Source organism: Pleuronectes platessa, chromosome 11, assembly GCF_947347685.1.
Source record: "Pleuronectes platessa chromosome 11, fPlePla1.1, whole genome shotgun sequence".
NCBI lineage: Eukaryota > Metazoa > Chordata > Actinopteri > Pleuronectiformes > Pleuronectidae > Pleuronectes > Pleuronectes platessa.
In genome coordinates, this window is record NC_070636.1 from 3,657,280 (window position 1) to 3,670,257 (window position 12,978).

At 44.5% G+C, this 12,978-nt stretch overlaps 1 protein-coding gene across 2 annotated transcripts; it reads right to left on the minus strand.

The window, feature by feature from the left end:
* Positions 1 to 760: 760 nt before the first annotated feature.
* capn3a (calpain 3a, (p94)) lies at positions 761 to 11,901 on the minus strand. Of its 2 annotated transcripts, none has more exons than XM_053434319.1 (21): positions 11,650 to 11,901; positions 11,217 to 11,286; positions 10,363 to 10,481; positions 10,037 to 10,170; positions 9,369 to 9,537; positions 8,644 to 8,727; positions 8,457 to 8,551; positions 8,239 to 8,316; positions 7,905 to 8,065; positions 7,640 to 7,809; positions 7,197 to 7,208; positions 6,828 to 7,036; positions 5,341 to 5,377; positions 5,078 to 5,155; positions 3,462 to 3,519; positions 3,295 to 3,359; positions 2,921 to 2,989; positions 2,379 to 2,457; positions 1,734 to 1,850; positions 1,419 to 1,477; positions 761 to 787 (listed from the first exon to the last, which is right to left on the minus strand). In XM_053434319.1, the coding sequence occupies exons 1-21, from the start codon at positions 11,899 to 11,901 to the stop codon at positions 761 to 763; spliced, it is 2,142 nt and encodes a 713-aa protein (XP_053290294.1). The 2 variants fall into 2 exon arrangements, with proteins under 2 accessions (XP_053290294.1, XP_053290292.1); XM_053434317.1 differs by having other exon boundaries at positions 5,078 to 5,242; positions 5,335 to 5,377.
* Between the last annotated feature and the right edge of the window lie 1,077 nt (positions 11,902 to 12,978).

Sequence of the window (12,978 nt, forward strand, 5' to 3'; positions counted from 1 at the left end):
CTGTCAGAGGGTGGGGGGGTGTGGGGGTGTGGGGGGGGCTCGTACCCAGGATGTGGCACCAGTGAGGGTGAAACGTACTGACGTGCTACTCAAGGCCACCGATAAATCCAGGTGTTATCATTTTATTGACAAAGATAAGTGAGTGAAAAACAGAGTGAGGGCAGAGAGATGTCGGTTTTCACGAGGCCCACAGATCTTCTGGAGAAATGTTGTGTCGGGGTGATTCACAAGTTTATTCAATGTCCACCAGGGAAAAAAACGCCTGCGCTGCTCAGTTTGACCACACGGGGGGAGGGTGGGGTGGTGGGGGGGATGAACAGTAAACCAGCACAGAGATGCTTCACCAGCAGAGCCACTGTGAGGTATCGTGACAGAAAAAAAAGGAGGTTGTGTGTGTTTGATGCCTGAGAAATGTACGGTACAAAGTAAGGGTGAGTTTGAAAAAAAAAAAAAAGAAAGAAAGAAATGAAAAATCTTAAATAGCCCAGAAAAAACAAAGCGAGTGACTGAAAGGAGACTGAGATCCTGATGATAGAGGACGATGTGAACAGGCCCGAGACCTACTGTCGAGAGAGAGAAGTGGAAAAGGTGAAACGTCGGAGAGAGAGAGAGAGCGGAGGAGCCGGGAGGAGGAGGTGGAGGAGGAGGAGGTGAGGTGGATGAGAGCTGACGGCCGTCGGGGGGGAACACTGAGTGTTGAGGTAAAGGCAGGTCTGGTCCTCGTGTGGAGTGGAGCTCACCTGGGAGAGGAGGGGCCTTTCTAGGCGTACATGGTCAACTGGAGCCACTGAGCAGGAGAGAGAGAGGGAAACGTCCGACAGTGACTTATTCAATCTACATGTGACTTTATTACTTAAACTTTAATATTACTTTCAATGTTAAGCGTCACATTGAATGAGGCGTTTTCTGCCATGTTGATTTAGTGTGAATAAATCAAATAAGTTGAGATGGGATTTAATCAAATAAAGTTTAACTTCTACATGGATATATACATTAAGGATTTCTCACCGTGGTTTTCTTACTTTAACATTCAAATTCATTAATATTATTATTATTATCTCAATAAAATTATAAACATAACATTGCGGTCGTAGCAAAATAAAGTAAAGTATGTAAAAAAACACAGAAAACTAAAATAAAATTCAGTAATATGATCAAATGTGTATTTGCAACACAAATAAATAAAACACTCTTTATAATAACATAAGAACAAATCAATTTAAATTACACATTGGATGAGAAAACGATTGGAGAAATTGTATGAATTTGTTTTCATGTTTTTTTTTAACTATACTGGATCATAATTGTGTTTTTATGTTTATGTCTGTGTTCATACTGGTGTGTTATCGACCCAGTGAACCTCCAGTACACCTGTTTCCTGGCATGGATTGACAGTGTTCGACCAGTTCACGTCTTACCTCCAGCACACTGAGTCTGATGGTCCCATCTCCGTCCTGGTCAAAGGCCTGAAACGCCCCTGTAGAAAAACACAACCACACTGCAACTGTGACTCAACACACGTGCAATTCAAAAGATTCTGCACACAATACTACACAACAGGAAATAAACACAAGTCATGGATTTGCTATTGAAACAAATGGGGATTTCTCTAGATGTCCTGTGCATCAGTTTATAAACATTTACCCACAATATTAACAGACATATTTGGGCTCTTTGAAATCGTGGTTTCTCACACAGCTCATGTCTCTGCAGTAGTTCTCACGCTGACTTACTGAACATGGCCTCGAGCCGCACCAGGCAGCTGATGAAGCTGTCGAAGTCGATGTTCATGCTCTCGTTGGCGTAGCGCATGGTGATGATGTCGTACAGCTGGTTGTTGAGACGGAAGCCTGAGCGGGACACAAGACACATGACTGTACAGTGACAAGAAGATTCAGAGGGTGAGTTCAAGCTGTAGGTTCACGTGCAGCAACAAGACTGATCATCAATCCTCCTGTCGTCAAACAGCTCTCTACACCGACCAGAGCCTCTCACTGGCTCTGCTTCTAAAGGTGCTACTTCAAATTCACTCTTCAAACGAGAATTAATGATTTAAAAAAATTAGTGGCATCAAAAATCTTTACTTTCAGCAGCTTTAATCAAATTATTTAACATCTGTATCAGTTGATAGAAAAACTTTGACTGTATTTTTCAACTTTAAATACATTTTATATTATATATGTTCATTATAAACAGTTTCAAAGGATCAATTCACCCGCATCAGAAGAAGGTTTGTTAGGTTAATTCTTTGAGCAAAGGAAATTCCCTTCACACTCATTAGATTTATAGCACAGAGCTCAGCTGGGTGAAGTGAGGACCTGTCTCTCAGTGGTTTGGATGAACTGACCCTTTGAGATTTCTCGGTGTGTGTTATTCACCTGCGTCGTTGACGGCGTTCCTCATCTCGTAGCTGTTGATGCTGCCGGTCTGATCCGCGTTGTAATGTTTAAAGATTCCCTGAAAGAGACCAGGAGTGAGTTTGAAGCAGATCAACGTTAACCTGCGGCTCCGCATCGTTTTAAAACAACACCGTGTAACTTTTACAACAGCGCCCTCTGCAGCAATAAATAAGCACAACTGAACTCTGGATATAACCCGTGATCCTCTGCTTCTTGAACCAGAGGAGCTGATCAGAATTCTTCATATTTTAAAAGTTGCCTGGTGAATATTGGAGATAAACTCTGGTCTTTAATAACTTCTGAGTCTTTTTAACTGATCCACAGTTCAGCTTCTGACAGTTGAAGCTGAGACTCTCCATCAGTTCCTCACACTCAACCATCAAACTGACTTTAATCAAGCTGCTGTTTTAAGGTGAAAAAGTTGCACAGTGTTGCTTCGATGTGTTTAAATGTGAAACATGATTAAACTCAGTGTAATGTAAAGTTCTCAAATGGTTGAAAAGCAGAACCAGCCCCCCCACCTGCCACTGTTTGATCTTATTCCACAGATGTCTGAACTCCTGCAGGTTGAGTCGACCGGTCCCGTCCATCTGAGCCCACGCAGTTAAGACCAACATCATGTGACGTCAGGGTCCACTCACAGAACCACTGGCTTCATATTCCACTACATTATCATTCAGGTGTCACACAACACCCCCCCACAAACAGAGGGCAGGTTGTGATCATGTGACTTTTTATTGTGTTCTGGGTTTTGTTCCTGTGTGTGTGTGTGTGGGGGGGGGGGGGGGGTGGAGCCTCAGCCCTGTGGGCGTCGATCACAGACCCACAACAAGGGTCTCGGCAGGTTGTGTCTCTCACAGACAACACAGCCCGATGCACTCGATACAAAGGATACGTCCATCAGAGCAATCATGCTCCTGCAGCTCTCCAGGCTGAAGCCCTCTGTGTTCAGGTCCTTATCTGGAGGGGGGGGGGGGGGGCAAACATAGAGGATTGTTTATAGGTTGGTTGAACTAATCTGTGACATTATGACATGTTTTAGGTTATATGTTTTAGACTCACGTTTGGTGATCACTTTGTTGAGAACGTTTTTCAGTTCGTTGGCTGTTATTTCCATATCCTGAGAGAGAGGAAGAGGAAACAGAGGGAGAAGAAACAGAGGATGAAGAAAACAGAGGAGGAAGAGGAAACAGAGGATGAAGAGGAAACAGGGGAGGAAGAGGAAACAGAGGGAGAGGAAACAGAGGAAGAAGAAAACAGAGGAGGAAGAAACAGAGGGAGAGGAAACAGAGGAAGAAGAAAACAGAGGAGGAAGAGGAAACAAAGGAGGAAGAAAACAGAGGAGGAAGAGGAAACAGAGGAGGAAGAAACAGAGGAAGAAGAAACAGAGGAGGAAGAAACAAAGGAAGGAGGAAGAAACAGAGGAAGAAGAAATAGAGGATGAAGAATAAACAGTGGAGGATGAAACAGAGGAAGAAGAAAACAGAGGAAGATGAAACAGAGGAAGAAGTCACAGAGCAGGAAGAAACAGAGGAAGTAGAAAAAGAGGAGGAAGAAGAAACAGTGGAGGAAGAAACAGAGGAAGAAAAAAACAGAGGAAGAAGAAAACAGAGGAAGTGGAAACAGAGGAAGAAATAGAGGAAGAGGAAACAGAGGAAGAAGTGATAGAGGAAGATGAAACAGAGGAAGAAGTGACAGAGGAAGAAGAAACAGAGGAGGAAGTGAGAGAGGAGGAAGAAACAAAGGAAGGAAGAAGAAACAGTGGAGGAAGAAGAAACAGTGGAAGAGGAAACAGAGAAAGGAAGATGAAACAGAGGAAGCGGAAAAAGAGGAGGAAGAAACAAAGAAAGGAAGAAGAAACAGAGGAAGAGGAAACAGAGGTTGAAGTGACACAGGAAGAGGAAACAGAGGAGGAAGAAACAGAGGAAGAGGAAAAAGAGGAAGATGAAACATAGGAGGAAGTGACAGAGGAGGAAGAAACAAAGAAAGGAAGAACAAACAGAGGAAGAGGAAACAGAGGAAGAAGAGACAGAAGAAGAGGAAACAGAGGAGGACGTGACACAGGAAGAGAAAACAGAGGAGGAAGAAACAGAGGAAGAAGAAACAGAGGAAGATGAAACAGAGGAAGATGAAACAGAGGAAGATGAAACAGTGGAGGAAGAAGAAAACAGAGGAAGAGGAACACAGAGGAAGAGGAAACCGAGGAAGAAGAAATAGAGGAAGAGGAAACAGAGGAAGCAGAAACAGAGGAAGAAGAAACAGAGGAAGAGGAAACAGAGGAGGAAGAAACAAAGGAAGAAGAAACAGAGGTAGAAGAAAGAGAGGAAGAGGAAACAGAGGAAGAAGAAACAGAGGAGGAAGTGAAAGATGAGGAAGTGACAGATGAGGAAGAAGAAAACGCAGGAAGAAGAAACAGAGGAAGAGTTTTCAAACACTTATATAACTCATATAACATTTAAATAAACAGCTGCTGTGAAGAACGATTCATTAGTCATGGAGTTTTTTACACGTTTACACTTCCACCAAGGTTCTGTTTCCATCTGTGCTGGTTAGTTTGTCTGTGAACAAGATTATATAAAAACTACTGGACAGAATACCACAAAACTTGGTGGAAGGATGCAGACTAGATGAGGGAAGAACCCATCACATTTTGCTGCGGCTCCGGATCCTGCACTCACATCTCCAGCTATCTCCTGAAAAATAGTCCGGAACTGCTGATCCTCCTCGCTCTCCTCCCCCGCCGAGGCCGGTGCCGGCTGAGGCGTCGTGGAGCCACAGAGCAGAGAGACACAAATGAGACGTGAAGGGAAGAACATGTGGAGATCCGTGAAAATCTCATTTGGCGTGATTGAGGAATAATAATGAACCGTTTGACTTAGTTCATGACTTTGTTTCCCAGCGAGCAGGAAGAGAAATGAGACTTTTAGACACCATGACTCACCACTGGATGGTCCGCCTCGATCCTGTTCTCTATCTCCCTGGATGAAGACCAACAAACAGCAGTCACCATGATGACTACAACATCTCATGTGGACCACAAGCCTGAACAATACTGTTACCTACTGACACAGATCTACAAATCATCTCATTCTCATCAGATATTGAGCTAACTGTGAAATCCTGAGCTGCAGAAACATCTCGTCACATACTCACATTGGACAAAAAGAGATTGTAATAAATAAGCTGTGAATAAAAGGTGTTAGTTTAGCGCCACCTGCTGCTTCCTCCAGGGACAACATCTCTTCTCTTGATTTGTCTAATTTAGGGTCGTAGACTCTACAGCACAAGGAGGCCGTCAATTAATAAATGATTCTAGATCTGATCTGAAATACAAGGAGGTTAGGACTAATGTGATTAACACTGATTTATTTGCAGAGAAGTGACCCATGTGATGGGGATCAGTGTGGCCGTGCACATCCATCACAGCCTGATTCTCTCTTGGGTCCGTCAGAGTGCAGGGGCCCGGCTCTGTCTGGTCCTCCTGGTGTCAGGGGCAGGGGGGTGGTGAGGATGGGAGTGGGGGGGGGGGGGGGGGGGGGGGGGCCTTGGATGTTTGTCGAGGCTGGAGTATGCAGCACTGAATATTTTGAAAGTTTACCGGATCGTGCCCAAATCTGAAGTCGCTTGTCCTAAAAAAGATTCCATAACAGCTTCGAACTGGGGCCGATTTCTTCCAGCTCTACAAATCAAATTGCCGTTAACATGGTTTGTTCTTGGTGGTTTGTGTGTCCCACCCGCCAAGCAGCAAAGAAACCCACCCCTCATTCAACAGATAACACAAACCTGTCATTTCTAATGCACACAGATGACACATCACTGTTCAACTGGCTAACTCTGCTCTCCTGCTGCTTCAATAAGAACAAGCAGGGCTGGGTATTCAATCCCCCGAGGAAGTTAAGACTTCAGACTTGAAATAAATTCAAACAGGGATCAGAACTGTTTATTCTATCCAACTTCATCTAAAGAATTGAGCCGGTTTGGTTTGAAATGATCAATTTATCAATTGATTAATCAAATCGATCAACTGGAGATAATTGGAAGTTAATTATTTACTGGTTCCACCTTCTTGAGATTTTGGATTTAACTTTTATGATACTAAAATTTGTGTCTTTGAGTTCTGTGTGAGATATTTTCCTAAAGTTTGCGACAGAAGTTGTAGAGAATATAACAAACAGGTTAATGATGAAACTAATCTTAAACTAAACCTTTGTTGTGAGTCTCGAGTCTTGTTTTTGGAAGAGAATCCTTTTCAGTTTATTTCAGAAGTATTTCAATACCCAGCCCTGCTTCTAAAACATAGGATCAACATCAGTGGAATAGAATTAGCATCTACTAACAAACACCTGTCACTGTCTCCACACTATGAACCTGCCCCCCCCCCCCCCCCCCCCCCCCATGCAGCCTCCCTGCCCGCCCTCACCCACTCACTCTGAGGTGTTCTTCTTCTCGGAGAAGACGCGCAGGATGAACTCGCCCTCCTGGTGCGGCTCGTAGGTGGAGGGCACGATGACGTACTCCCCGGGAGTCAGGCGGAAGCGCTGGGTCACCTCCCGCAGGTTGATGTAGGACTTGCAGCGCGCCTTGGAGGAGTTGAAGAGGAAGAAGTCCTTCTGCATGTGCTGCTTGTTGCCATGCATCTGGGGGGGAGGGGAGTAAGAAGGGAAAGAAACTGATTCAACCATAACATATTTATATCAAAATAAAACTACAAAGACATGGAGCAAGAATTCAAACAGACAGTGTGGGGGTGTCGGTAACGTTCAAGAAGCTGCTCAGTCTGGTTTACAGCTTCCTTACCTCCTTTGGCACCTGGAGAGAGAGAGAGAGAGTGAGAGAGAGAGAGAGAGAGAGAGAGAGAGAGAGAGAGAGAGAGAGAGAGAGAACGTCAGTGCTTGTGTTATTAGACGTTACAAATTAAAATTATATTCATCACTTTGAATACTTCTGGACATTTATTATCAGAACTGCAACAGCTGAAAGTTTTCTTTTGTTGGTTTTTATGATTGTGATCAAGATTATGCAAAAACTACTGGATAGATTTCCATGAAACTCAGTGGAAGGATGTGGTAAAGGTCAGAGAAGAGGGCATTACATTTTTGTGCTGATCCAGATCGGGGGGGCAGATCGCCATTACTTCCTTTAACTTTGTGAGATATGGGTTTTTTCGACAAATTTCATCAAAATTCAAAATTATGAAAAACAGGGCCTATAATAGCAAAATGAGAACTAAACCCGGATACCTCATAAATGGCGAATCCGATGGTGAAGAGGTTGGCGCCCATCTTTCTCTCTTTCCGCCTGTTCTTCTGCATCAGAGCCACCACGAAGGTGCAGCCCACCTCGTTGTCCTCGGGGTCGTCGTCCTCCTCCAGCAGACGCAGGCGGTACTGAGGGTTGGTCCAGAAAGTGTCTGCAGCACAGAGAGAGAGGGGTTGATATCAGTTTTAATCCTGGAGGTTAGTGTTTCCTGCTCTGTCACCTCTACCCTCAGAGAGAGACACTCACCTGGATAGTTCCTGCAGCCTCCGGCGGAGCAGCCTCTCACCCAGCGGCCCTCGTTCACAGAAACCGTCCACTTGTGGATCTTATCGTCCTCCAGGGCGTTGGGGGTGAGGTTGCAGATCTCAATCTTGGTGTAGTTCTTCTTGAAATCCTCGAATGACATCCTGGACGGGAAGAGAAACCATCAGGATGAAGAAAAGCTGCTGTTAAAATGTTAGAAGCTCATGGACACATGGATTTACTCTGAAATAAAAGACTCATAAAAATAAAACATAGGAGTGTTTCTGGAATCCACATTTCACAACAGGAATGAACTGGAGTTTTGTTTTTTGCTCACCAGAACTCTCCATCCTCGGCGCTCTGGTGCTGCAGCTTCTCTTTCTCAGTCTTAGACAGTGTGGCCCACTCCTTAGAGCTGAAGGGAAGAAAACAAGAGACTTATTCTCATCAGAGTGTTAATAATAATTCAAAAATATATAAAAAGTGACCTAATGGAGCAGAACATAAAGACTGAGAATAAAGGATTATGGGTAAAGAGGGTTAGAGGGTCCTTACTTGTCGCTCCAGGGGCCGTTCCACTCCACTTGGCCCCACGGGTTCCTGAGACGCACCAGACGGACTTTAGCGTCCTTGTGCTGAGACGATTTACACTGAAGGGAAACAGACGGTTTCACATTTAATCTCTCATCCACTCATAATGTCTCCACTTGTGATAAACTACCCACAATCCCTCCTGTTTTACCTCCTCCACCGCCGTCACAGAGTAGGCGTGACCCTTCACGAGTCCCGTCACAGTCCGAGTCTCGAAGCGAGCAGGAACCAGGGACTGAAGGGAAAACAAAATATATATATTTATATATAATATAACATTAACAGAAGGAAAAAAAACCTACTTCAAATACGTTCAGAATTATAAACAAGAAATAGAATAAAACAGGAAATGGTGACGTAAAAATAGTTCAATTTATGTTCTGGCTAAAGAAAAAATTATTTTATTAATGTTTATGGTTTTATTATGTGATCTAAGGGGAAATATATTAGAGATTTTATGAATAAAGTCTTAAAATCACAAGAATAAGAGGCATACTTGTGTAACATAAGGAATGTGGAGCATCTTGTGAAGTTATCCTTTATTATAGGTTTTTAGAAATAATGAATTCATCTTTTGTCACATCAGCTTCATATCATCAGAAGTATGAAGATTTGTGAAAAAGCAGGAGGAGGGAATTCCTGCCTGACTGGTTATCATAGCTCTTTGTGATATTCAAAGATGTTTCATATTTTCTCAGGAATCAAGGAGTTTGGTTCAAGATTCATATTCTTCAACACGTCCCTATTACTCTGTCCTAAAAATCAACGGGAGCAAACTTTTTGTTTTTGGTGACCTCAGGTGGTTTGGACTTCTAGCTCCTCTCGTTAAATAACCTCCCAACCGATACCACAGTGAGATACAGAGTGGAGACTCACATCGATGGAGCAGCCCATCAGGGAGCCTCTCTCCAGAGCCTTCTTCATGATCTTGTAGAGCTCTTTAGGAGCTTCCTTCATCTCGTAGAACTCTGTGACTCCCCCGGTGAAGTCCTCCATGGCCTCGGTGGTGTTTCCTCCCTTCAGGGCCTCGTAGGAGCCGTGAAGTCTGGACAGGGAAGAGCCCAGGGGTCACATTTGATCATGTTTATTATATTATTATCCAGTGTGTATACATCAGACAAAAGAAGAAGTGTGTGCTGACTGATGGACTTTCCTGTTGAGCTCATGTCAGTGTGAAGGAGCAGTCAAACATTCAGAGTAGAGGTCGACCAATAAGGGTATTTGAGGATATGCTGATAGTTAGGTAATATATTTCTGATCGTCTGATATACGCAGTTTTCAAAATGGCCTTAAATGTTGTTATCAAAACCTTCATGATGATTAAATGCAATGGATGCTTCAAATTTGTCAGTTTAACCAAGTGAAATTAAATAAACCTATATTTTTGTGAATATAAAAGCATCTTTTCTGCATCATTTATTCTGTAAAACACAAAAAATAACACATAAATCTGTATATCGGCTAATCCAGTGAACCAGGACCCCCCCCCCCCCCCCCCCACCACCACTCTCTCTCTACAGTAAATCTGTATTGGGGGCTCTCACTTGGCGTAGGCCTTCTCCAGCAGCGCGCTCCAGAACTCGTTCCTCTCGGCCGACTTGGTGAAGACGAGCTGGTTGTTGAAGGTCGGGATGCGGTCGTCAATGACCACATCGACCCAGTCGCCATAGCGCCAGAACTGAAGGACGGGGGGGGGGGGGAACAAACAACGAACAACAACAAGGTCCTTCATTAGGATTTATTCCTTTTTTAATGATTAAATTTGAAGTCATGAGTTAAGTTAAAAGTCCATGAATTCATGGAGTTTTCCTCATTTGACCTCAGATGATCAAACTGAGCTCTCTGCTGGAGCTGATGAAGGTTTTCTGACCTGGAAGTGGAAGATGCCGGCGTAGCCCTCAGAGAAGCTTTGCTCCGCGGGAACAACTCGGTACAGAAGCTTCTCGTTCAGGGTGAGACAGGCGATGGCCGCCAGCAACCAGCAGTCACCTGAACACAGGAAACCAGTTCATTTCAACCACAGCAGGGGGTTCAAACTGTGACTGAAGTGGGAGAAGATCAAGACGTGAACTGTTTGGACTGATGTGAGTTTGTATCCACGTCCCACACTCGACATGAACATGGTGTCGGTGTGATTTCCCTCGTGGTGAAGGTGAAGACCTTCTCGGAGGCCTGTGGAGGAAACGACCTCTGAGCTGACGTGCTCACTTTCCTGATTGTCCAGGTGAGTGACAGGGCGTCAGCGGCCACTGGGAACAATGTCAGGTTTTCAACAGGGGACAGTTAACAGTGTCTGCCAGGACCTTTGTCCCCCTGGTCCCCCTTTATTTGCAGTCTGAACAACAACAATGAGAAGTGCTGCTGGTTGGATTCCCTTTCCAAAAGAGCGAGCACAATATGGGGAGGCCGCTGCAGGCAGGGAGGCCGTGTGCGGGGGGGATTGAAGGGATATTTGCTCCCCTGTTTTCCCCGAGCTGGTGAATACAGCTCCATCCACGTCTGTCCATGCGTGAGACAGTTTCAGGATTTTACTATATCCCCCCTTTTCCTAACTCCCCTCTCCTAAATGCTACAGGCCCTGCCCCAGTAATTCTAGTGATCGGAGGTTTAAATTTAAATTCACTGTTAATTCAAACATTATAAATCTTTGGGTCGATCTTTAAATCCATTGATCCGAGGACACAAAACCTCCACGTCACAAAATGAAGGAAACGAGTGGTTTACCCAGATCTCCCTGGCAGATGTCCGTCCGGCTGGCGCCTCCGACAATGAACTGAGGGTTCTCACAGATTTCCTGCAGACAACAAACACACAGAGGAGTCGAGGATCAATCTCAGATCAGAGGTTTAAGTCAGTAAACAGATTGTAAAACTCTCTGAGAGAAACCTGTGATTACAGCCATAGTTATGACTCATAAAACATCCATTATATCTGAAACAAATGCACAACTCTGTGGCATCTGGGTCACTCCACTCCAGCCCGTCCATGCAGGGAACACAGGATTTCCACCACCTCTTCATCTCCAGGTGAAGTTAAACTTTCCAGGATTGAAGCTGCTGTGAATTAAAAAGATAACGTCCCACCTCCCACATGTGATCCATCCCCTCTTAATTAAACTTTCATCCATGTGCCTCCTCCATGGGCCCCCCCCTCTTACCTTGGGCCTCTTCCAGACGATGTTCTTGACCTTGTTGGACTTGTGCCCGAGCTCTTTGAAGCCCAGGGACTCCACGGTGGCCGGGAAGGACTCATCCTCGAACGGGTTCTTCCTCTGAATGCACTCCTGCCTCAGGGCGCTGTAGTCCTGGCTGTTGAAGCGGAGCGGCTTGGTCAGGGCCCCTTCCCCGTCCCTCCTCTCTCGTTCCCGGATCAGCCGGTCGCAGAAAAAGCCAGACGGTGTGTAGGGCATCTCGTCTCGGTTGGCTTTTTCTTTCAAAAAAAAAACTTTTGCCACTAGTACTAAAGTCTTACAAGCCTAAAAACCCTGGCATAAATCCAAACGGCTAAGGTCTGATTGGCTCCCTGCGCGTGTGACATCCCCCTTCCCTTCGTCACAGAGCAGATGCAAAAGAGACATTCACTCCACATGCATTCACCTTTGCACGTACACATGCACAGAAACACACACCTCACACAAACGTCTATTTGTCGCGTTCCCATTGGCCGCGGCGGACAATGATCTCTCCCTGGCCGTGGTGCGGCCGTGCCATCATTGTTGGGTGACACAAAGGCCAGTGGGCCGCGCCAGAGGGCATGTAAAGAGTGGTGGGTAGATGCCTTGCCTCAGCAGAAGGCATTCAACCCCTTTAAACCTATTCTCAATGGAGCTCAGCATTGAGCAGTCTCAGCACAACCAGCACAGGCGACTGTCATGAAGAGGAGCAGCTTCCATTTTTAGCACCGGTCGGAAAAAAGCTACTTTTTGATCCTGATGTTTTGGTTTTTCTTTTTTTGTTGAACTGCGGAAATGAGAACTAATCGACTGCCAGCGTGTGTGATGTGTTTAAATGACACTTATTTTACTGTACAAATGAAATTCTGGCAGAAGAAACACAGAATACAACATTTCCGATATGAAAACAGAAATTGAATTTTGTGAAAAAGCTAAAAAATACTGAATATTTGCCCCGAGAATAAATTAAACAAGGTTTAATGTTCTTAGTGTTGTTTTTCTTCGCCTCAGGAACATCCTGAGAGTTATTACAGAATATCAGGATGTGACAGTGAAGCTGACCTTTGACCTTTTGGACATTAAACATCATCGCTTCATCATTTAACCCTTAAAAGACTTTTATGTGAAATTTAGTCATAATCAGAACGAGCAATCAGCCAAAAAACCCAGGTTAGTGAGGTCACGGTGACCTTTGACCTCACACCACTAAAGTCTAATAAATGTTATGAAAGAGGTAAATATCATCAAACATGAACATGACGCCTCCAGCCAGAGGAATAAAAGCATCTTAAAGTTTATTTGTATTTCTCATCA